The sequence below is a fragment of the Petaurus breviceps genome, unplaced genomic scaffold, assembly GCF_028583685.1.
Source record: "Petaurus breviceps papuanus isolate PSGF00001 unplaced genomic scaffold, PetGlider_PUasm1.0 188, whole genome shotgun sequence".
Lineage (NCBI taxonomy): Eukaryota > Metazoa > Chordata > Mammalia > Diprotodontia > Petauridae > Petaurus > Petaurus breviceps.
This window is the reverse complement of record NW_027185804.1, coordinates 41,618,960-41,642,718: the sequence shown is the minus strand read 5'-3', so window position 1 is coordinate 41,642,718 and position 23,759 is coordinate 41,618,960. Positions and strand designations below refer to the sequence as shown.

Below are 23,759 nucleotides of genomic sequence, written 5' to 3'. Positions count from 1 at the left end.
ACCTCACAATCCAATGCAGAAAGGCAGAAATATTAAATGCATCCTTTTCAGATCATGATGCAATAAAAATTACATGTAATAAAAGGTCATGAAAAGATAGTCTAAAAATTAATTAGAACCTACATAATCTAATCCTAAAAAATGAATGTGTCAAATAAGAAATCATAGAAACAATTAATAATCTCATTCAAGAGAATGGCAACAATAAGACAAAATACTAAAACTTATGAGATGCAGTGAAAAAAGTCCTTAGGGAAGTTTTATATCTCTAAATGCTTATATGAATAAAATAGAAAAAGAAGAGATCAATGAATTAGGCATGCAACTAAAAAAGCTAGAAAAAGAACAAATTTAAATCCCCAATTACATGCCAAATTAGACATTCTGAAAAGCAAAGGAGAGATTAATAAAATTGAAATTAAGATAACTATTGAACTAATAAAGAAAACTAAGAGCTGGTTTTATTAAAAAAATAAAATAGATAAAACTTTGGTTAATTTGATTTTTTTTAAAGAGAGAAGAGTCTATAGATTTCAAATTCTATTGGTTTATGTTACCCAACAGTACAGTTAAGATCAGAAGAACAATTGAAACTGTGATAGAATCTCGTATGATGTTTATTTTGTGAAGAAAATACTTTATTATATTGTTTGGGAAGCTTGTTAATTATTTTGCTATTGAAATTGAACTTTATGTGATCTTCACCCAGAATGTCAGTGAACCACAGTAACTTTCTAGGAATGCTGGAAATGGCTGCAAGAAATCTGGAGTTCTTATACATCCTAGAGCCACCCAAAATAGTTGTGTTGGGTCCCTATAGCCAGCTCTTGTTTGGATCTACCCAAGTTTGTGTTTTATGTTCTATTGTGTTTTGACTTCACCTAAATTTTATGGAATGTTGATATATTTTCATATCCATCTCAATCTACCTTGCTTTCAAGTTGACCTCTGAGTAAAACTTCCCAACTACATATATTGGTTCATCTGGGGGTATCCTTGTCTAAATCTGTATGATGTAAACCTTCCATAATCTGCATAAGAGGGAGCCATAACTCCTTTCTTGCTTGTGCACCTGTACCAAATGATGTAACACATTTCTTTCTGAAACAATTTTAGATTTTGGCATTTGTTCTCATGAACAAAATCCCAAAAGACTAATGATCATCCCAAAAAGAAATCTCCTTGGCAATAACTGATGGGACTGATTATGGTCAGTAACCCACTGCAGTTGCAGGGTATGACATATCAACAGAAATCCAAGAAGATATTGAAACCCAAGCAAAATGTACTTCTCAAACCAGAACAAAGCCAAGAATTCCTAATTCCCCCTTCCTATGATACAATGGGATCCCATCACATCTCAATACTTCCAATATTGTTCCATAGCCTCTCTCCAATGACCTTCCCAGTTGTGAAATTCTGTCTCCTTGGGGAGACTAGTCCTCTTATCACATAGTCACTGTGCTTCATGCTTGGAAGAATGGAAATAGTTGTCCTCCCTATGGAACACAAATTCCTAAACAGAAGGTTGAGGTCTCCTTTTTTTTTCTCTTAGCAGGTCACCTTGACCTTGTCTGAGATAAGCAGTAATCATATTATAGAATGTTATCACTTACTCTGCCAAGCAGGGGTTAGGTAGGGAATGGGAGAACAATTATCACAAATTACCTTAAACCATTATGTGTCATCACCTGCGGAACACTGTAAGTCTTTGCCCAAATCTACCTGGCTTACCCAGTCATTCCAAAAAAATTAAGTTTTTGGTCAGAATATTAGAAGCAGGTTCTTAGGATTCCACCTTCCAGAACTTCTATCTACACAATACCTACAAAAACCATTCTTGTTGTCGTATATATTCCTGCAGGGATATGTAACTTCTGAAGAAGGAGGACTTCAGTTCCACTATTCCTCCCACTTACATCATTTATATTCAACTGCTTTGTACAAACATCATGACTGTTTTCACCTATAAATGGCTCAATGTTTTTTTTTTTCTGGATTGTTCTTTGTTTCCAAATTCATACTCAATAATCTAGAATCAAGTGTGCTGCATTTAACTATATTCAACTTTCATTTCCCTGCTTAATCTCTAAGAATATGATTCTGTCCTATTCAGATCACTTTTTACCTGGCCTGCCTCATAAGGACTGTCTGAATATGTATCACACTAGCTGTACTCAAAGAATGCAATACCACTCTGCCAACTTCCCAGGGAAAATGTAATTGAGAATCAACATTTTTTCCCTTAACTATCAAATATAGCTTTCTTTAACCCAGTGCAAATTATTATATTCCCTAGGGTACAGTAGTTGATGTTTGGTCAGTTTTCAGTTGTGTCTGGCTCTTGGTGACCCCATTTGGGGTTTGCCTGGCAAAGATACTAAAGTGATTTGCAATTTCCTTCTCCAGCTCATTTTATAGATAAGGAAAGTGAGGAAAACAGGTTTAAGTGACATGCTCAGGTTTGTACAGTGAATAAGTATTAGGGCAGGTTTAAATTCAGGGAGATGAGGCTTCCTCACTTCTAGCTGGGCACTCTACTGTGCCATCAAGCTGCCCCTAGGGTACAGTGCCATTATTGCATGTAGTTAAGAGTTGCTAATACTTTATTTCCCTTCCTATCTGATATCATTTGAGAGACACAAAGAAATGGATTCAGAGCGATAAAATTATGCTGTGACTGATTATCAAGCTAGGACAAAGATGAAAATTCCTTTCTATTCCCTTCTTTCCTATCTGTAATTAGCTGTATGATCCATCTGGAGTTGGTTAATCTCTCAGTATCCTAGACAGCTCTCTAAGAGTTAAAGATGAAAATAATAAATGTTCAATAGATTTTTTTTCTATTTTAACATCATAATTTATTTTCTAGAACAGAGATTTGAATAGTGTGCAACTCTTGGCCTCAGAATCAGAAATAATATTCTAGACCTTAGAGTCGTGACTGTTTATGCAGCATAATGCTGACTTGACTGAAGGCTGCTTTGATTTTGAACCCATCATTCTGCTTTGGTAAGATAGATAGATAGATAGATAGATAGATAGATAGATAGATAGATAGATAGATAGATAGATAGATAGATGATAGATAGATAGATAGAAAACAACAGTGGGATAGTGCAACCTACCTGATGAAGAGAAAAGCTGTGCCCTGAGCTCACAAGGCCCAGCCTAGGAATTTTCTTAGGGTTTTTACTTATTCCAGAAGCATCTGGGTCCCTGTGGTTAGTAATAAATCACATATCTCCAGCTTCATATAGTACAGGAAAAAAAAAACTCCAATATACAGAGCCGTCCCCAAGGAACAAAGGAATATCAGAGACTCATTACTAAGATCTGTTTCCATCATTCTGCTCCCCAAGTGAATATGTGAAAAGAGTTTGGGAATTAGAGTTATTATTTATACATTTTTTTCTGATGGAATATTGCCAGGAATTATTTTTAACACATAGAAAAATTATGACCCAATAGGCAACTATTAGCTTTCCTACCTTTATTCTAGCTAGTCTCATTCTAAATATTTCTTATTTATTTCCACTGATGCTCTCACTTCCCCTTCCTTCCTGGATTGCCTCCTCCAACTTTTCTCTTTGAACTTTATCATCATTTATTAAATTTATATTTATGAATTAATAATATGGTTAATATTTTCTTACATTCCAGGGTATGTCTCATTGTTCACAGTCACATGACTCAAGTAGAATAACTTATGTGTTGGTCAGTTGCCAACAACAAAGAATATTCAGGTCAAATGAGAAACAATTAACTTAGTGAAGATCTTCGAATTAAAGGAAAATTAAGCAAGGTGGCAAGAGATATTGTACAAATCTGTGATTCTTCTTCCAGCTTACTTGAACCTGTAGTTCCCCTTTGTCCCAATCAGCTCCATAACTCTGAGCATTTTATGTCAGCCCCTCTGCCAAGCTACATTTCAGAGAACATAATCTTTACTTTTGGAGAAGGGAACGGTACACTGCTCAATATCTTTGCCAAGAAAACCCCAATGGGATCATGAAGAGTTGGACATGACTAAAATGACTGAACCAAACCATCTTTGTTTTGGCCATTATGTTGATGTACTGTTGATACAGGAAGGATTTCTCTCTGGGTGTGGACAAATAAGTGGGAGGAGATAGAGATTCCAAAAATGAGCATATCATTACTATATCTTTCTCTAAAGGAATGAAGGGGTTGGGGAGGATTTAGAAGGAGCAAAAACAAACTGAGCTTTTTTAATACCTCATCAAATTAATAAATGATGGTGAATATCAAAGTAAGAAATGTGAGAAATGCTAGCAGCTTAGTTTCCACAGATTCTATAGGAACAACGGATGTTGCAAAAACAGACGTTACACAGGACATGCAGGAAGGTGTAAATCAGGATGACAGAAGGAAGAGCAGAGTGAATTTATCTAATCACATAGCTAGAAGAAATCTGTAACATTCCCCTTCGAAGAGGCCTATGCTGAGCTGACTCAAAGTGGCCACGCTCAAAGGATGATCACTGACTTTTTATTAACAAGCATGCTTATCTAGTCTCATGCATATTAGCTGACACACCCTGCATAGAATTAGAGCCTCATTATAGGATCATTTGACCCATGTTATAGCCCATGTTTGGGAGGAGGGAACATGTGAAGGAGTAAACGTGTATTGGGCAGGTCAGAAAGATTGTAACCCTGAAGACCCGGAATCAATCCCAGCGCTGAAGGGAAGAGCAAGTCCGGAAATTCAAATGGAAGCAACATAAAAGGGCTCGCATTTTTCTAATTCTCTGTAATCTTTTAGAGAGGCTACCCATTTATTCAGGAAAAAATAAAGGTAATGAAAACCTTCCTGGCTTTCCAATGAATATTGTTAATTCCTAGACTAAGTATGTTTCTAACAGAAGCAAGGAGAGGGAGGCATTCTGGGAAGACAGAAAAAGTTAGAACAACAGTGAGATTAAATGAAGAATTTTAAGGATTAAGTCAGTTATACAAGGATACAAGTGAGCTAAAATTGTCCAAATGGGACATTTTTTTTAACAAAATGCATGTAATTTAAGTTGACAATTCCATACAAAATCTTCATATGGACTTTGTATATTATTAAAATTATGCTTTTAATTATAAAGTTCATTAAAAAGGATTATATACAATATGATATATGTATCACAAACGTTTATATGTGTATATATCTTATATGTATGTGTGTGGGACAAGACGACCCTCTGTTTATTAGAATTGTTGAGCCAAAAATATATATATTGAAGATCTCTTAGCAGGTGGAGGCTCCTCAAGTTCCCCCTGAAGTCTGTAGAGTCAACATTTTCTAAATTCCCAGTGGAAGCCTCTTTTTAGGAATGCTACATAAAGTGAACTTTCTTTTAATATCCTAGATGTATTCTGAATACAAGAGAAAACAGCAAATACAACAAAATCAAGGTATTTAATTGGGCAAGTGAGTTACAGGCCAGGTTGCTACACTGATAGTGCTGGGGTGCCCAAGCAGGGTTGGGCGGTGCAAAAGGCTTTATGTAGGGTACTAAAGCAGTGACAATGACAAGGCTGTACATGGGAGGGAAGAGGCAGAGCGCTTTGCCAAGCTGAAGGTTGGAGGAGTTGTGGAGAGTCTCACAGGGAAGTTGTTGGCATAGCAAACATAAATCCTTGGAGAAAGATTGGGAATCTCTGGAGGGGAGAGTTTGGAACATTTACAAAAAGATTCAGAGACTGGAAGTGATTATGTCTAGTCAGTCTCAGTCAATTTATGGGTCTAAGAAGGGCAACAATGTCAGATTCAGTCAGTTGAGTTTCACATAGACATTGTATACCTAAGTTTGATATCCATTTTTGTCTGTAAAGCTTAAAAGCAGTGTAAGAAGTCTATTGTGGCCATTTGGCATTGGCAAACTGGGTGCTTATAGCTGGGCTAGTGGATAATTTCTCTACCATATTCATCTTGTTGAGTGAGTGACCACTTCATATTATTGGCCTTTTATCCCCTGCCCAGGTGACAATATAGTAGAAATTATCCCTCAAACTCTGTTTGAAAGACTGGGATGGGCAGAAAAGAGACAATAGGATAAATAATTCATTTACGATAAATAAGTGAATGTAGTTGAAGCAGTTGAGGGAGGAAAAATATCTACATCATAAGTAATATTGACAGGGAATAAATAAACATTATAGAATTATTTATTCTACAGGTAAATAGAAGTTAGCAAACCCAAAGAAGTAATGGGTCTAGAATATGAAAGTTGGAAGGGATCTTAGATTTGAACCTAAAGTTTCAGAGATAAAGGGTCTTAAAAACTTAGAACATAGTATGATATGACTTGAAAGGACCTTAAAATTTAAAATTTCCAAGGATCTTATAAGTTTAACCTAGAGAAAACCCAACAAGAATATTATCTATGGAAAGTATCTCAGAAAACTCTAGTCCATAACTGGAAGCCCTTCTCTACCCATCAAACCAATATGTGATCTCTCCTTCTCTCATTAAGGTAACTGTACCAGAGGACATCCAAAGTATGCAATTTGATCATTTTATGAAGCCAAGCATGTCAGAGATTCCTAGAGGGGGGAGGGAAGATCAACACAAAGAAATATCACCTAAACATAACAAAAAAGCACTCACCCATCCAGTCCATTTTATTAAAATCTCTGTTCATGGAACTGCGGTAAGTAATAGAAGTGGGGGAGGGGAAAGGTTGCACCTTCAAGGAACTGGCATTTTGTTGTGAGAGATATACCACACAAATAAAATGAAAAAAAAATAACATTAAGGAGAGAAAATTAAGAAGGAGGGGGTTCAGGAAAAATATAGTGTGTAGGATATAGGATAGGATTACAAAAGGGATATTTTTGTCTTTATGAAAATCTTGCTAACTAAATATTTAATATCAGCTTCTAGTGTTTATATAGATTACTAAAACTTATTAGGTTTCTAAACTTCTGTGCAATCTCTAGCATCATTTCTATTCAATCTTTATTTTGAAAATATAGACCAGTCAGCTGAAGAGAGAAGGAAAGTCTTCTCCACATCTGGGCCTTGCATGTGGCTCATGGCTCACATGGGACCTCACTGGGTTCCAGACTGGTGTGATAGACCCTTATAGATCTTTCCTGTTGGCCTGCCAGGCTGCCTTCATCAGGTGATTTGTTTCTCTCAGTCACTTTGTGGGTTCTGTACCTCTAAAATTTGTTTAGAGTCATATTTTACAGGTATTGGAGGTTGTTGGAGTGGAAGCCAAGTGGAGTTCCAGTTTTTACTATGTCATTATGACTCTGTCCCCTTCCCTTTTTCTTCAATTTATTATTTTTAAAGGAACTTTTGAATATGATATCTGAATAACACTCAACACACCTATCTCTTACAATTTAGCTACAGATTTACCTACTTTGCAGTTTTTCCAGTGTGTACGCAAAATGTTTAATACCCAGTTCGCCGGAAAAACAAAAATCACATACTAATTTTTAAATTCAATCTGTATTATTATTAACAGTAAGTATAAATAGAAAAGTAACTTAAGACCTGTTTTATACTAATTGTTGAACTCAGTAGACTGAGTCAGACATTGTCTCCAATTCCCACACCCATGAATTTCCTGAAGGTGACCAGGACCTCAGATTAATTTGCAAATATCCTAAACCCTTATAAAGCTAAGCACAAGTAGCTTTTCAGAGGACTTTTGCTGTGAACAGCTTTGAGGTTCTGATTTCACAGTACAGTGAACTCTATTTATTCAGTAACAAACTAAGACAAAACATTCACAGAAAATCAAAGAACAGCATTCACAATGTTATGGCTTAACAACTTATCACTAAAATGGCCACATAGTTTTCACCTAAGTGGTCACATAGTTTTACGCAAAGTACACTGATTCAGTAACTCAGTCATTTAGTAAATCAATCATTTAGTAAGTCATTAATTCAATCATCCTTCAGGATGCAAACCTCCTTAATGAACACAAAGTACAAAGGTCAAAGTTCTCCACCCCTAGGTCACAATAAATCATGATCTTCTCAGTTGGTATTAAATATCCAAGGAAAGGTCTTTTCATATTGACTGGAGGTAGGCTCTCAGCTTCCATGGTTCCTCTTCCATGATCCCAGCTCCTTCCTGAATCTATCCAATTCTCACCTGAGTTCAAAGGCAGACAGCTCTCATTTCCTTGTCCAGCTCTTGTGCAGTTCCTGTTCTCTATTGAAGCTTTCAGTGTCTAGTCCACTTCAAGTCCTTCACAGTTTCTGTTCCTGGGAAGACAAAGCTTAAGAAAGCCACAAAAACATTCATGCACATTGCCGGCATCCTCATCCATTCACTTCCTACCTGTAAAATCAACATGAACCCAACAACAAGGTCTGAGGAATCAACACAAATCATCAATATAGTCCCAGGACCTCTGAAAACATCAGTAAACCTTCCTTCAGGATGTCTGTAAACATACAAGAACATCCTCTTTAAGGCCTTCTGAACCAGTAATAAGGACCCAGGGCTTCTGTAACAACAGCACCATCCTCAATCAACAGACCAATCTGGCAAAGTAACATTAAAACAGACCAAGTAACATTTCATGCTTCTTCCCAATTGTCCTATCTTCCCATTTCTCAGTTCTCATTCCTGGAAGTTCTGACTGGCTCCCAGAAGTTATCAGCAGCTCTGGCTAGATCTCAAAAGTTCTCAGAAGTGATGGCTGGCTCTTAAAAGTTCTCTGAAGCTCTCAGAACAAGTTCTGGCTCTCTAGCTTGGGCTTTTCTTTATTTATGGAATTGACTCCTCCCTGTTCCACCCCTTCCTGTTACATGAGCAGCTTCCTCCCACTGTGGGATTCACAAGTTCTGCATCTTAATTCTTGATACAATTTCGAACTTGAAACAAGGTGCTAAGTACCTGTTTGCTTGCCAATGCAAGAAGCAGGTAACATCTTCAAACTCCCATTACCATTACAACCCTCCACTTTAGGATTCCCAAGCTTTCTCTAAGGACTTTCAGTACTTATGCAAAACAATTTACCTTGTGAAATCACAGAATGTTCCATTCCCCTCCCACCTAAAGCTTGGCCATTCCTTCTCCATTTCCATACTCCTTCTCAGTACCCAGTCACTTTTTTTTTTATTGCAAGGCAATTTGGGTTAAGTGACTTGCCCAAAGTCACATGGCTAGTAAGTGTGCCAAGTGTCTGAGACCTAATTTGAACTCAGGTCCTCCTGACTCTAGGGCTGGTGCTCTATTCACTGTGCCACCTAGCTGCCCCTGCCAAGTCACTTTTGGTGTGGCACCCCAAGATGCTGCTCATTTGTCTCAATTAAAGACCTCAGTTTTGCTATATTGGGTGTTTTATCTCTGATTCAGGTTGACATGATTTATTTTAATGATGTGTAAAAGCTCACATAGAAAATTTAACAATGAATGGTCACACACCTGGAGGTCTGTAAAGCCAAACACAAGCAGCTTTCCCGAAGACTACTGCTATGAATAGCTTTCAAGGTTCTTATTACATACTATAGTGAATACTTTATTTATTCAGTAACAAATCAGAGCAAAACATTCACAGAAAATCGAGGTACAGCGTTCACAATATTACAACTTATCACAGGAAATAAAAATGCAGCATTCACCATGTCACAACTCAACAGCTTATCACTAAAATGGTCACATAGATTTCACCAAAGTGGTCACATAGTTATCAACAAAGTACAATCATTTAGTAACTCGATCATTCAATCATCCTTAAGGAGGCTTGCCTTTTTCAGTCAGTACTCAATCCCCACAGAGAGTTCTTTCCCTCTTTACTTGCTCAGGCTCTCACCTCCTAGGGTTCCTCTTCTATGGTCTGAGATCCCACCCAAATCTAACCAACTGCCACCTGAGTTCAAAGGCAGACAGCTCCCAGTTCCTTGTCCAGTCCTCTATGCAATTCCTGCTCCACATTGGAGCTCACAGTGTCCAGTCCATCTGAAATCCTTCACAGTCTCTGTTCCTGGGAAGACAAAGCTTAACAAAGCCACAAGAACATTTATACACATTAATAAAACTACAACAATATTTGTACAAAATAGTAGCACTGCAGTCATGCTTCCTCAGTCTTCAGGCAGCTGCGGCTGGTCCTCAGAAATCCTCAGCAGCCTCAGCAGCTCTGGCTAGCCCTTGGAAATCCTCAGCACCATAAACTCCACTGTCAAAATCAAAATCACTTTCTCCTATTCTCAAAATCAAAGTCACTTTCTCCCATTCTCAAAATCAAAATCACTTTCTCTATGGAAGTTCCAGTCCAGCAGCAGCCCAGCCTTCAGATGCTGCAGCAGCTGCTCTGCATCCATGAAGCCTAGCCTAAGAAGTTCTGATTTTCCCAGGTAGGATTTTTCCTTATATACAGTATTGCTCCTCCCTGTTCAGCCCCTTCCTGTTACATCAGCAACAGGGGATCACACCTTCTGTTTCTTTAACAGAGGCTTAATTTGAAACTAGGTGCTAAGTACCTGTCAGCTTTCCAATACAAAGCAATCCTCAAAATCCATCCATTACAGGATTCTGACTCCAACATACCCTTTTGTGTTTTTCATTCATTAATGCTTTAGGTTAACAGATTTCTAAAATTCTTTTTGCTATATGAAAAGATAGAAGTAGTGTAGTATGGATAGCAGTAGGGTACTTGCTCACAAGTTCCAAATGTCTAAGCTTTATTACAAACTTAGAATTTTATTGTTGTAGTTGTTGAGTCATTTCAGTTGTGTTCAACGTTCTGTGACCTCTTTGGGATTTTCTTGGCAAAGACATTGCAGTGGTTTGCCATTTCCTTCTAAAATTCAAATATCCTTTTTGCATCTTGTTGTTTGCAAGTTGCTTCTGTCATTAGACTTTAAGATTATGTTATGGGAATGGGAGTCAAAGATGTTCCCTGCCTCTCGGCCCTTTGATAGGCTTAAGTTACACTGAGAAACTACTTGGATTTGAAAATATACTCTGCCCCCTAGGTGCCTGTGGAGGGAGGCTTGTTTTTCAGGAATGCCCACACCTTGTTGCTTTGTGATTGGGCAGTGGGTGAAGAGAGTTGTTACATTCTTTGAGCCAGGAGAAGCCTATATATGCCCTGATGTAAGGTTCTGTTAGGGGGCTCACTTTGAGAAGAGTTGTGTGATTTGACCAGATGAGACTCTGGGTAGCCGTTGAGCCCCCTATGTTTGAAAGCCCAGATTTTGGTGCTTCCCTCTTTGGTAGCTAACTAGGTAGGGATGTGATGGTCAGACAGCCGGAAGACCTGTCTGCTAATCTGTTTCTCTGTCTGTATTTTTTGTCTGCTTGTAACTTCTATTTGCTTTCTCTGAAGTTTGGGGTGCTGACCTTTTCCCCTGAACAAGGTAAATGACATATGTTTGATTAAAGAAAGATTGTTAACACATTTTGAGTTACTTTTTCGTAGAAAAGCAGATCTAAGTACCTGTGTTGGCAGTCACCCTGGGTATGCTAGCATGCTTGCTGCTACAGATTACAGCAGTGTCTGCATTTTGGCTCAGTGTCTAGAACATAGTAGATACTTAATAAATGCTTATTGACCAACTGAAGTGTGGTAAAATGACATTTAAATCTCAGGTCATGTCAGAAGGGGGTTTAAATGAAAATGGAGAATCTTAGATCATTCAAAAAATAAAAATCAATGATCACATGGTTTAAAGCAGATTTCTTAAACTCAAGTCCTCCTATAAGTATATTTGTAACCTCATGTCCCCCAGCTGCAATATGGCACAATTCTATAACTACTCATACTCAGTAAAAAACAAAAGGATTCCCAAGAAATTAAGAAGATGAGCTTCCTCTGGTTTCCTCATTGATTTGATTTTCTTTCGTTCCAGACTTATTTTTTTCTCATTTACTTCCAAGATTCTTTTTTTCACTCCTAATTTGACATTTTTATAGTTTCTTTTCTTTTTATTTAATGAATTCATCACTGCCTGGCTGTCTTCCAATCCTGGCAATTTGTTGTCTGTTATCATCACACTCATATAACTCCTACCTCAAATTATGAATCTCTAGATTTACTGAAGTGTTTGTCAAATCACATGCTTTTAAAAGTTTGACAAGGGTTGATGAGGACTCTCTTCAAAGCCTCCTTCACATCCTTGTTCCTGAGACTGTAGATCATAGGATTCAGCATGGGGATCACAAGTGTATAAAACACTGAAGCCACTTTATCAGTATCTAAGGAATGGTTTGAGTGGGGCTGCAGGTACATGAAAAGGAGGGACCCATAGAAAACAGTGACAGCTGTCACGTGGGAAGTACAGGTGGAGAAGGCTTTCTTTCTCCCTTCTGCTGAACGTATCCTCAGGATGGCCAAGATGATGTGAAAGTAGGACACCAGGACAATTGTCATGGAAAAGAAGATATTGGTAGCTGCAGAGATAAAGATTATTGTCTCTGGAGTATTGGTACTAGAGCAAGATAGAGCTAACAAAGGAACAGTATCACAGTAAAAATTATTAATGACATTAGAAGAACAGTAGGACATGGAGAAAACACAAGAAGTGACTGTCACTGCTGTTGCAAAGCTATAAATGTATATAAGGACAACAAGTAGGATGCAAACCTTCTGTGACACCACAACCATGTACAATAGGGGATTGCAAATAGCCACATATCGATCATAGGCCATGACAGCCAGCATGAAAATCTCAGCAACAATGAAGACTAAGAAGCCTCCAAGTTGGGTCACACATCCATAGTAGGAAATGGTTTTCTTCTCTGCCAAGAAATTGACCAGCATCTGGGGAGCAATGACAGTGGAATTGCCAAGATTGATGATAGCCAAGTGTCTAAGGAAAAAATACATGGGAGTTTGAAGTTGAGAATCTATACTAGTAAGTGTGATGATTGCCACATTTCCTGTCACCGTGACTCCATAGATTGCTGAGAAGATGAAAAAGAGGGTAACCTGAAGCTCTGGATCATCTGAGACTCCGATGAGAATGAATGTGGTCACATGGGAGAGGTTTCCTGGAACCATTTTTGATCGGTTTCATCTGCTATGGGAATAAGTGGAAAATCAGTTTAGAAAGCCAAGGATGATTTCCCTAGAACTTTCATCTGAAATAAATCACTATATGCTGGGATTAAAGTTTGTGGTTGTTATGTTTTGTCTTTACTCTTTGTAGAAACTTGTCTTAGATTTGGATATATATATATATATATATGTATATATTTTTTATCTGGTTACAGAACTATTTATATGGCTTCAAAGGAGCTGATTGTCAAATTTTCAGTACGAAGATTTACCATTGAAATTAACAAAAAACATATATATAAATCCAGACTTGGTTTATTGTATGTTGAATTTCTAGACTTAAGGATGGAGGAAAAATGTTAATAATTAAGATTAAACATAAAGGTAAATATTAAGTAAAGTCTTTTCACCCACAGCTAGCTAGCTAAGTGAGAAAATAAAGTATCTTCCAGATTCAAGTCTCTGTGCCTTGAGTTAATAAAATTAATAGTTATATAGATGGAAAGTTTATATTTTTCCTTTATATCTCTCACATGTAATAGAAGTGTTCTAATCACACAGAAAATGGTCAGTTAACATTTATGAGATAGTATATTTAAATTGTGCAGTAATTTACATGAAGTCTTTCTCAGTTCTCTTAATTTCAGTACCTTCTCTCCATTCATCATCTACAATTTATCCTTTCTAAACCTTGTTTTTAAATAGTGATTTTCCTAATATCTCTCTCTTTGGGCCACATAGTTCTTGAGAGTAGGTATTGTCTTTTGAATATACATATACATACATATACACATACACATACATATATATATATATATATATTTATACATACACACACATCTCCAACAATTAGCAATGACCTTGACTTATAGAACCCTCTTAACCATTATTTATTGACCAATTGACACTTCTCTTTTTCGAGGAAAGCAATAATAATTTTAAGTTCTATTTTACCAAATTGTCAATACAAAAATTGTCATAGGAGAAGAATATGTGAGGATTTCAATAAATTCATGCTTGATATAAGTTCTTAAAAATTTTGAAAATACCTCCAGAAGAATAAAATATTAGATTGAATTAATATGAGTATAATGTTAACAGTGAATAGTAAGAATAGTTCCACATTTCTTTGCCCCAATCAAACTCAAATTTGTTTCATTTCTAGGTTTAATATTTTAGGAAGCATATTAACAGACAAGCATTTTTTTTTAAGAATTTGAAAAACTTTATCACATAACGATTAGGTAAATGTGAGAAACATACTTGTGGGGATCACAGGGCTTCCCAGACAAGGTTTGGGGGTTATCCTGGATGAGCTGCTACTTTCTACTGCTTCGCTGGTGGCATGCCCTGTAGCAGCAAGCACACTAGCATACCCAGGGTGGCTGCCAACACAGGTTCTTAGATCTGCTTTTCTAAAGGAAAGCAACTCAAAATGGGTTAACAATCTTGCTTCAATCAATCAAACATATACTGTTTACCCAGTTCAGGGAAAAAAGCTCAGCATCCTGAACTTCAGAGTATACAGACAGAAACATTTCAAGCAGACAGGCCTCCAATTGTCCAACCATTACATCCATACCAAATCACAGGTACCAGAGAGGTAAGCATCAACATCTGGGTTTTTCAAAGCCAGGGAGCTCTCATAGGCTGCCCAGAGTCTCATCTGGTCAAATCACACAACACTTCTCAAAGTGAGCCCCAAAACAAAGCCTCTGATTAGGGCTTATATAACCTTCTCCTGGCTCAGATAATGTTACAACTCTCTTGACCCCAATGCCCAATCTCAAAGTATCTCCTGAAAAACAAGCCTCCCACCACAGGTTCCAGGTGCACTTAAGCCTAGGGGCAGGGAATATCTTAAAAATTTACATTTGTATAACATGCCCTCAGGAAGATCCATGTGATAGACCCATTCTCACTTAAAAAACTCAGAAACAGGGGGCAGTTGGTGGAAATTAGCAATTATAAGAGCTTGATTTGTCATTTCGTTGATTTCTAGAATTAAGAAAGTGATGGAGAAGATATTAATAATACAAATTGAATTTAAAATTTTACCGTACATATTTTTTGAAAGCCAGTTATGAAACATTTCCTTTGATACTACCGATTCTAACTCCATGCAATGTATAAGGTGTAGCATCAGCTGTAACAAATTTTACCTTGGGAGTGTGACCATTTTTATAACAAACACATATATTTTATTTTCTAACCTTTATTCTTAGAAGACTCTCTTACCTGATGATCAGTACCTTTTTCCTCCTAGGGAAAATAAAACAACCCAGATTCACTTAAGGTAGTGGCTAAATTCAAAATTTTAGTGAGTTACCAAGTTATATATTCCATGAATCAAAGTGGTAAAATAGAAGAGACAATAGATTTCAAAGTCCATTGACTCAAGCTGCCAAACAATATGGCTAAGATCACAAGAGCAATGAAAAGAGAGGTAGAATCTCGCATGAAGTTAACTTTGTGGGAAAATACTTGATCATATTGGTTGGGAAACTTATTAATTGTTATACTGTTTAAATTGAACTTGATGTGATCTTCACCCAGAATGTCAGTTGACCCCACTAACTTTCTAGCAATGCTGGAAATGACTGCATGGAATTTGGGGTTCTTCAGATCCTGGATTCACCCAAAACATTATCATTTTGGGTTCCCACAACCAGGTCTTGTTTGGATCTTTCCAAACTTGTTTTGGCTTTGCACAAATTTTAATTATCAGTCTCAATCTACTTTGCTTTCAAGTTGACTTCTCAGTAAAACTTCACAGCTGCATATATGTGGTTTATCTGTGGGTATCCTTGTTTATACCTGTATTATGCAAGCCTTCCAGAATCTGGATGAAAGGGAACCATAACTTTCTGGCTTGTGTACCTTTACCAAGTGATCTAAAAATTTCCCTTCAAAAACTGCTTCATATTTTGGAATTTGTTCTCATGAACAACAACTTAGAAGACTAATGATCATCTAAAAAAAAATCTACATGGCAATGACTGATGGTGATGAGGTATGGGCTCTGGGAGCCCCCTTGAGCTCTTCTTGGATCTTTGAGGTACAGGCTCTGGGAACCCCCCTTGAACTCTGATTGAATCATATGAGGCATTTGCATGAGCCCATAAGCCTTACATTGTGGCTGGCCCCAAACCTCTGTTACTAGACTTCCCGCTCTTGAGCCTATCAAAATTCCAATCCACCTTTAACTGGCCTAGTCCACCATTGTCTGTAGTCTCCAGGTAGCCTCCTACAACTTCTCACCCTTTATCACTCATTGACCCTCCCCAAACTCCTCCTCTAGACCACCACTAGATTCCTCCTGATGAGAGATGACAATAGGTTCAGCAGAAACTCTGATCTTAATCTAAGACAAGAAAGCCTTTGACTCAGTCTGGAAAGAATTCAGCCCAAGCCAACTTGGAGTCAGAGTTGTAAAAGTTTATTGTAAGCTTTACAGCTGGCAAGGGTCATTAGGGGACCTGCAAGCTTAAAGAAGACACAGGCTTAGCTTTTAAGGAGTTAAGGCTATTCATTGGATGTCAAATATGCTGACCAGGTGAGAAGAGGGTGGGATTAGGGAGGAGTTAAGGTGGGGCCAGTGTTTAAAGGAACATGCACTTTTAATGTCAACTGCACAAGCATATTGCCCATAATTCACTGGGAAATAGCCCAAGGGCTGGTTTTAGGTGGTGTGGTTTTAGGCTTGAAAGTCAGCTAGAGGTCAAGGTCTGACTGAGAAGTGCCCAGTCTGCCACCTATTGGTGTCATGTTTGACAAGATTGATGTCTGAAAACCAAGGCTAACAGAGACTCAGAAAATTAGTAAGGAGTTAACCTAGAGATAGGGTATTGAAGGATTCATTGGGGCATTGAGACAGTATAGAAGGGGAAGATTATAATTGCATAAGCTAGAATGTTTAGAGATACTTTTGTTAAGGATTCATAAGTATAGCTTGTTCCAAGCTGAGATAAGCAATTCATGAGTTGTTGCTGGGCAGAGTTAATTCTCTGAAGCTTTCAGGGGTGAGGGGGTATGTTTTTAAAAACTGGTTTTACAAATTGATTTTACAGACTGATGTTACAAATTGGTATTTCCAATTGATGTTACAAATATAGATCCAAAGCACCCCATAACTCCTACAACTTTCTGTAAATAAGACCCCATCTTATCTCCATGTCTGTGAGAGTGCCATAGAATGACCTAGCACAGACTTACTGTGTATAATACAAGCAAACTTTTAATAAACATCACTTTTCTTTGTCTGAGAGAAGACTTGAGTTGAACTCATTTGTCAGGATGCAGAGTGTTGGTATTTTGTGGTCTCCAGAGCCATCCTAACCCTCTTTATGGGTAACCTCCTCAGTGGATTGATTATGGAAGTAGGGGGGTAAATTATAGAAGCAGCAGGATACAATACTTGCATAGCAATGGAAAACCAAAAAGATATTCAGAACCAAATAAATGGTCCTTATTAAACAAGAATAAAACTAAGAATTCATCTCTAATGCCTCCTTTCCTATGACAGAGTAGAATACGATCATATATATGGTTCTCAGTAATTCTAAGTCTCACTCCAATAAACTTTCTAGTTGTAAAATTCTGTCTCCTTATGGAGACTAGTCCTCTTATCAAATATTCATTGTGCTTCTTGCTTGGAAGAGTGGTAATGGTTATCATCCCTCTGGGACCCAAATCTCTGAACAGAAGGTAGAGATCTTTTTTTCATCTTTTAAAATATTTTTTTATTCTTATCTTAGCAGGTTTCCTTGACCTAGTCTGAGATAAGCAGTAATCCTATCGAAGAAGTTATCACTTACTTTAACAAGCAAGAATGATGTAAGGAATGGAAGAACAATTACCACAAATCCCTTAAACCATTACTTGTCACCATCTGTGGGACACTAAGATTTTGTCCAAATCTACCTGGATCATCAAGCCTTTGATTCCTAAGATTCCACTTTCCAGAATCTCTAATATCTGCACAATACCTACAAAAACATTCTTTTAAGAGCATATACTCCTGAAGGGATACTTAACCTCCAAGGAACCTTCAGCTGATCTATTCCTCTACCTCAGATAATTTATATTCAACTGCTTTGCACACACATCATGACTGTTTTCACCTATGCTTTTTCTCAATTGTTCATTGTTTCCAAATACATACTCAATCATCTGGTGTCAAATGCATTGCATTTAACTATATTCAGCATTCATTTTCCTTCTTAATTTTTAAGCATATAATTCTGTCCCATTCAGATCATATTTTACCTATTAGTTGTACTCAAAGAATGTAATACCATTGTAACAACTTCCATGGGAAAGTGAAATTGAATTAAAATTCTTCCCCTTAACTATCAAATACAGCTTTCTTTATCTCAGTGCAAATGATTAGATTTCCTAGGGTACCGTAGTTGTTGTTTGGTCAGTTTTCAATTGTGTCTGACTCTTTGTGTCCCCATTTCTGGTTTACTTGGCAAAGATAATGCAGTGATTTGTCATTTCCCTCTCCAGCTCATTATACAGATGAGGAAACTAAGGCAAATGGGGTTAAGTGACTTGCTCAGGTTCACACAGTGAAGAAGTATTAGGGCAGATTAGAACTGCCCTAATGGAAAATGAGTCTTCTTGATTTCTGACTTGGCACTCTATCCACTATGCTATCAACCTGGGTTGTACTACGTGTAGTACTCTACCATTAGGGCAGACAGTGAAAAGCTCCAAATTCCTTATTTCCCTTCCTTCTGATGTCATTAGAGAGACACAATGATAGAAATGGATTCAGTGTAAGGAAGTCCTTCAGTGATTGATTATCAAGCTATGACAAAGGTGAGAATTACTCTCTAATCCATTCTTTCCTGCCTCTGATTAGCTGTGAGTTGGTTAATCTCTCAGTATCCTTGACAGTTTTTTAAGAGTTTGAATAAAAGTTGCAGATGTATGAAAGGAAATCTGTTCAGATTTCAGAAAAAAATAGCTCAAAATTAAAATAATAAATTTTAGCAGCTATTTTCTTTTTCAGTTCTCTATCCTTGGGTTCATCCAAACATCATAGAGACATAAATAACATCCCAGCCCTCAGAGGAATGAATGCCTGTGTAACATAATATTAGATTGATTAGCACATTGAAGGTTACTATGATTTTGATCACAATGTTTTATTCTCGTTAAACATAAATGTCAGACACAACTACAGTGGAATAATATAACCTACCTGTTGAGGAGAAAAGCTGTATCCTGAGCTCATATGACCCAGCTCTATGAATTTTGCTAGGGATTTTGCTTGTTCCTGAAGCATCTGGAGCCCTCTGATTAGTAATATATCACATATCTCCAGTCTCATATAGTTCAGAGAAAAAAAAAAATCTCCAATATACTAAACCTTCCCCAAGGGAACAAAAGAATACTAGGGACTCATTATTAAGACCTCTTTCTTAATCATCCTGCTCCCCATGTGAATATATAAAAAGAGTTGGGGAATTACTTATAATTTGTACATTTTCTCCTGGTGGAATATGACTGGGATTGATTTATAACATATAGGAAAACGTCTGACCCAATGGGTGACTGGTAACTTTCCTAGAATCAGTTTTAGCTAGTCTTATCCTCAATATTTCTCATTTATTCCCACTGCTGCTCTCACTTCCCTTTCCTTGCTGGATTGCCTCCTCTAATTTCTTTCTTTGAACTTTACCATCATTTAGCAAATTAATAATTGTGAATTAAGAATCTGTAAGATTGGGGTGGCTAGGCAGCACAGTGAATAGAGCACTGGCCCTAAAGTCAGGAGGACATGAGTTCAAATCCAACCTCAGACAATTAACACTTGCCAGCCATGTGACCTTGGGCAAATCACTTAACCCCAACTGCCCTCCCCCCTCCAAAAAGCAAAAAAAAAACCTTTCTACTTTTAAGGCATTGTTCACAGTCACACGACTCAAGTGGTATAACTTATATATCAATGAGTTGCTAGCAACAAAATACATACAAGGGCAAATGAGAAATTATAAACATGGTGAAAGCACTAGAATGAAAGGGAAATTATGCAAGGTGGCAAGAGATACTGCTCAGATCTATGATTCTTCTTCCAGCTTATTCAAACCAGTAGCTTCCCTCTTTTCCAATCAGTGCTATTCCTCTGGGCAATTTTTCTCAGTACCTCTGTCAAGCTATATTTTGTGAAAATATAATCTTTTAATAATAAAATATTTACCTTTAGAGAAAGTAATGGCAAACCATTCCAGAATCTTTGCCAAGAAAATCCCCTATTGGGATCATGAAGAGTCAGATATGACTAAAATTACTGAACAACAATGATCTTTGTTTGGCCACTGTTAATATATTTTTTAAAGCAATTTGGGTTAAGTAACTTGCTCAAGGTTACACGGCCAGTTATTTTGTGTGTGTGCCAAGTATCTGAGGCCGGAACCATCCCGAGTCTCCCGAAGCCAGGGCTGGCACTCATACTCGCTGCACCACCTGACCACCCCTGATGTATTGTTGATGTAGGAAATGTTTCTACCTGGGGACTGGGCAGATAAGAGGGAGAAGATAGAGATTCCAAAATGAGCATCTCACTACTATACTTTTTTTCTAAAAGAAAATAAAGGAAAAAAAGACAGAAGAATAGAAGAACAAACTGGGTTTAGTAATATCGTGTTACCTTAAATAACTATCTCATAAAATTAATAAATGATGGAAAATATCAAAGTGATAATGAGGAGAAGGAGGCATTCAAGGAAGGAAGAAAAAGTGATAACAACAGTGAGAATAAATGAAAAATTTTCAGGATCAAGCCAGTTATATTAGGGTGCAAGGGAGGTGAAATTGTCCAAATGAAACATTTTTGAAACAAAATGTATGTAATACAAGTACACAATTTTATACAAAATCTTCTTTATATGTCCTGTATTATAATCTTCATAATAAAAAAAGTATACAATAGGCTATATTATACAAACATATATTATATATATATATATATATTTGTATGAATTTTGAACTTCCCCCACCCCATCAGCTGAGAAAGGCTTAAAACCTGTATTAGCCAATCAGGAAAAAGTCATTTTTGGCCCAGTCTGAGCTTAACCTATCATAATGCTTTGCATGCTCTGGCATAACAGAAGTTCTTTGCTTTGCTCTCTGAGTGAACCCAAAATGCACCTTCCTGCTTAGGTAACTCTAAGGCTAGATGAAGCTGATCAGGAGGATTCTTCTGTCTATGACTGTCCAGGGCAAAATGCCTCGAACAAGACGATACCATGAATAGTGCGACTTTTCTTACCTTAGTATTTTATGGACATATATCATGTAGTGTTATTATACACATACACACACACACACACACACACACAAAGTAATGATAAAAGAAATTCAGACATCCTGGATCTGTGATTTCAATTGACACCTGGACATTCTCTAATCCTATCATATTTACAATCTATCCAATTAAAATTTTGCTTTCTCATATAATGGTTGACACAAATAGAGAATATAATTTTGAGTGACATAAGTGATGCGGTGTTTGGGATCTATGTTTGTAATATCAGTTTGTAACTTCAGTTTGCAAAATCAGTTTGTAAAACCAGTCTGTAAAATCACATTCCACCCCCCCTCCAGTCTCAGAACATTAACTCTGCCCCTTCCCCATTAATTCTGCCCAGCAGCAATTCATGAACTGTTTATTTCTGCTTGGAAGAATAATGAGCTACACCTATGAATCCTTCACTAAACCATCTGTAAACATTTTAGCTTAGGCAAATGTTATCTCCCCTTAGTACAGTGGCCAACTGCACCTATGAATCCTTCAATGCCCTATCTATAGGTTAACTACTTAGCCAATTATACACATACTAAGTCTCTGTTAGCCTTAGTTCCCAACATCCATCTTGTCAAACATGACACTGATGGGTGGCAGACTAGGCATTTATCAGTCAGCTCTGACCACTAGCCGACTTAGTGACTTTTCAAGCTTAAACCCACATCTCCAGGTAGTGGCCCCCCTTGGGCTATTTCCCAGTGAATTATGTGTAATACGCTGGTGAAGTTGACATTAAAAGTGCATGTCCCTTTAAGCACTGACCACTCCTTAACTCCTCCCTAATCCCACTCTTACTCACCTAGTTAGCATAATTGACACCTGATTTACTGTCCTGACTCCTTGAAAACTATACCTATGTCTTCTTTAATTTTGCAGGTTCCCTAAGAACCCTTGCCTGCTGCAAAGTGTAACAATAAACTTTTACAATTCTGAGGGCCTATTGAATTCCTTCCAGACTCAGGGACTCTGGTCATTGATAAGAGACCCTGTATAACATCTTGCCATCCCCTCCTCCCCCCGCCCCCATCAATAAGCATCCTGAGCAAAGAAGGGAGGGAGGGGTGAGAAAGAATTGCTTTGAAGATATGAGGTCCCCTTTGCCTATCCATCCCTGGGCTCATTTTTTCACAATGACAATACATATCTTTATAAGCCTGTCCTTCTACCTTTGAGAGAAATAAACATGCACTCACAGCCTAATTTTGTTTGCCTCTCTTAGAATAAATTCAGTAATGTTTGACAGGATATACGTATATATTTGTATTTTAAAATATTTTATATGGATGTATATTGTGTATATCTTAGGTATGTATGAATATGAAATGTATACATAAACATACATTTATGTGTTTGTGTATAGGTACCAATATATATGTGTACATACAAACATGTATGCATATATTTTTGTTCTTCATAACTCAGCCAGACCCAAAGGCTAAGTAAAAGGAATATAAATACAAAATATGTGTATATTACACACAATTTAAACAAAAGCAGTATCTTGGTGAAACATTGTCTTTTCTGCTTCTTGCCAATTAACATCCATAATTCATATTCATTTAAATAGGATCTCAGAAAAATTAGAGCTTAAAGTTATCTTAGAGATACTGAATGATACTTTGAAAAGAATACTGGATTGGGGGGGGGGCACTGTTGATCTTTACCCTCTGCATTGTAATCTGCACCTTCGTGACCTTGGCCAACTCTCCTTAATCTCCCTGCCCTTACTTTCCTCATGTATAAAACCAAGAGGGGATGAACTGCATTGTTTCCATGGAACCTTCTAGCTATATTCTATGGTTCTATAAATTAAAGTTCTAGATTTCTCTCTAGTTATCAACAATGAACATTGAGGGAATAATCTAATCTTCATACTAACATTAAAGCTAGATCAGAATGCTCCTAACTCCAAGACTGCTATGGAGTAGTCACCAAGATTGATGTAGGACTCCAATTCCTATCCCAGTTCTGACACTTCTTCCTGGTATAGCTTTTCTTAAGTTATGTTAGTCATGTAGAAGTCACTTTCCTTCTTTGCACAATGAGGGATATATGTTGTCTGACCTTAAGGTCTCTTTCAGCTCTAAATTTACGATATGACCATGCCAATGGATAGAGCCCTGGCCCTGGAATAAGGAAGATCTAAGTTCAAATCCAAGGTGACATGTTTATTAGCTGTGTGACTTTGGGCAAGTCATTTTAAGCTTGTATGCCTCAGTTTCCCCATCTATAGATATTAATAACACCTATCTCCCATGGTTATCATGAGGAAAAATGAGATTTTATTTGTAAAGTATTTTGTTAAATGTAAACTACTATATAACTAATAGCTAGCTAGAGCAGAAAGGGATACAAGAGGTTACTTAGTTCAACATAATCATTTTACACTTGAGGAAAATAAAATCTAGTGGTGTTAAGTGGCTTGTCCAAGGCCATTAAGCCATGAAGTGACAAAGT

At 37.2% G+C, this 23,759-nt stretch overlaps 1 protein-coding gene across 1 annotated transcript; it reads right to left on the bottom strand.

Moving 5' to 3' along the window:
- Positions 1-12,040: 12,040 nt before the first annotated feature.
- On the bottom strand, positions 12,041-12,988 carry LOC138163578 (olfactory receptor 8J3-like). The gene has a single exon (XM_069091022.1). It carries the CDS (start codon positions 12,986-12,988, stop codon positions 12,041-12,043), a length of 948 nt encoding a protein of 315 aa, XP_068947123.1.
- Positions 12,989-23,759: the final 10,771 nt, after the last annotated feature.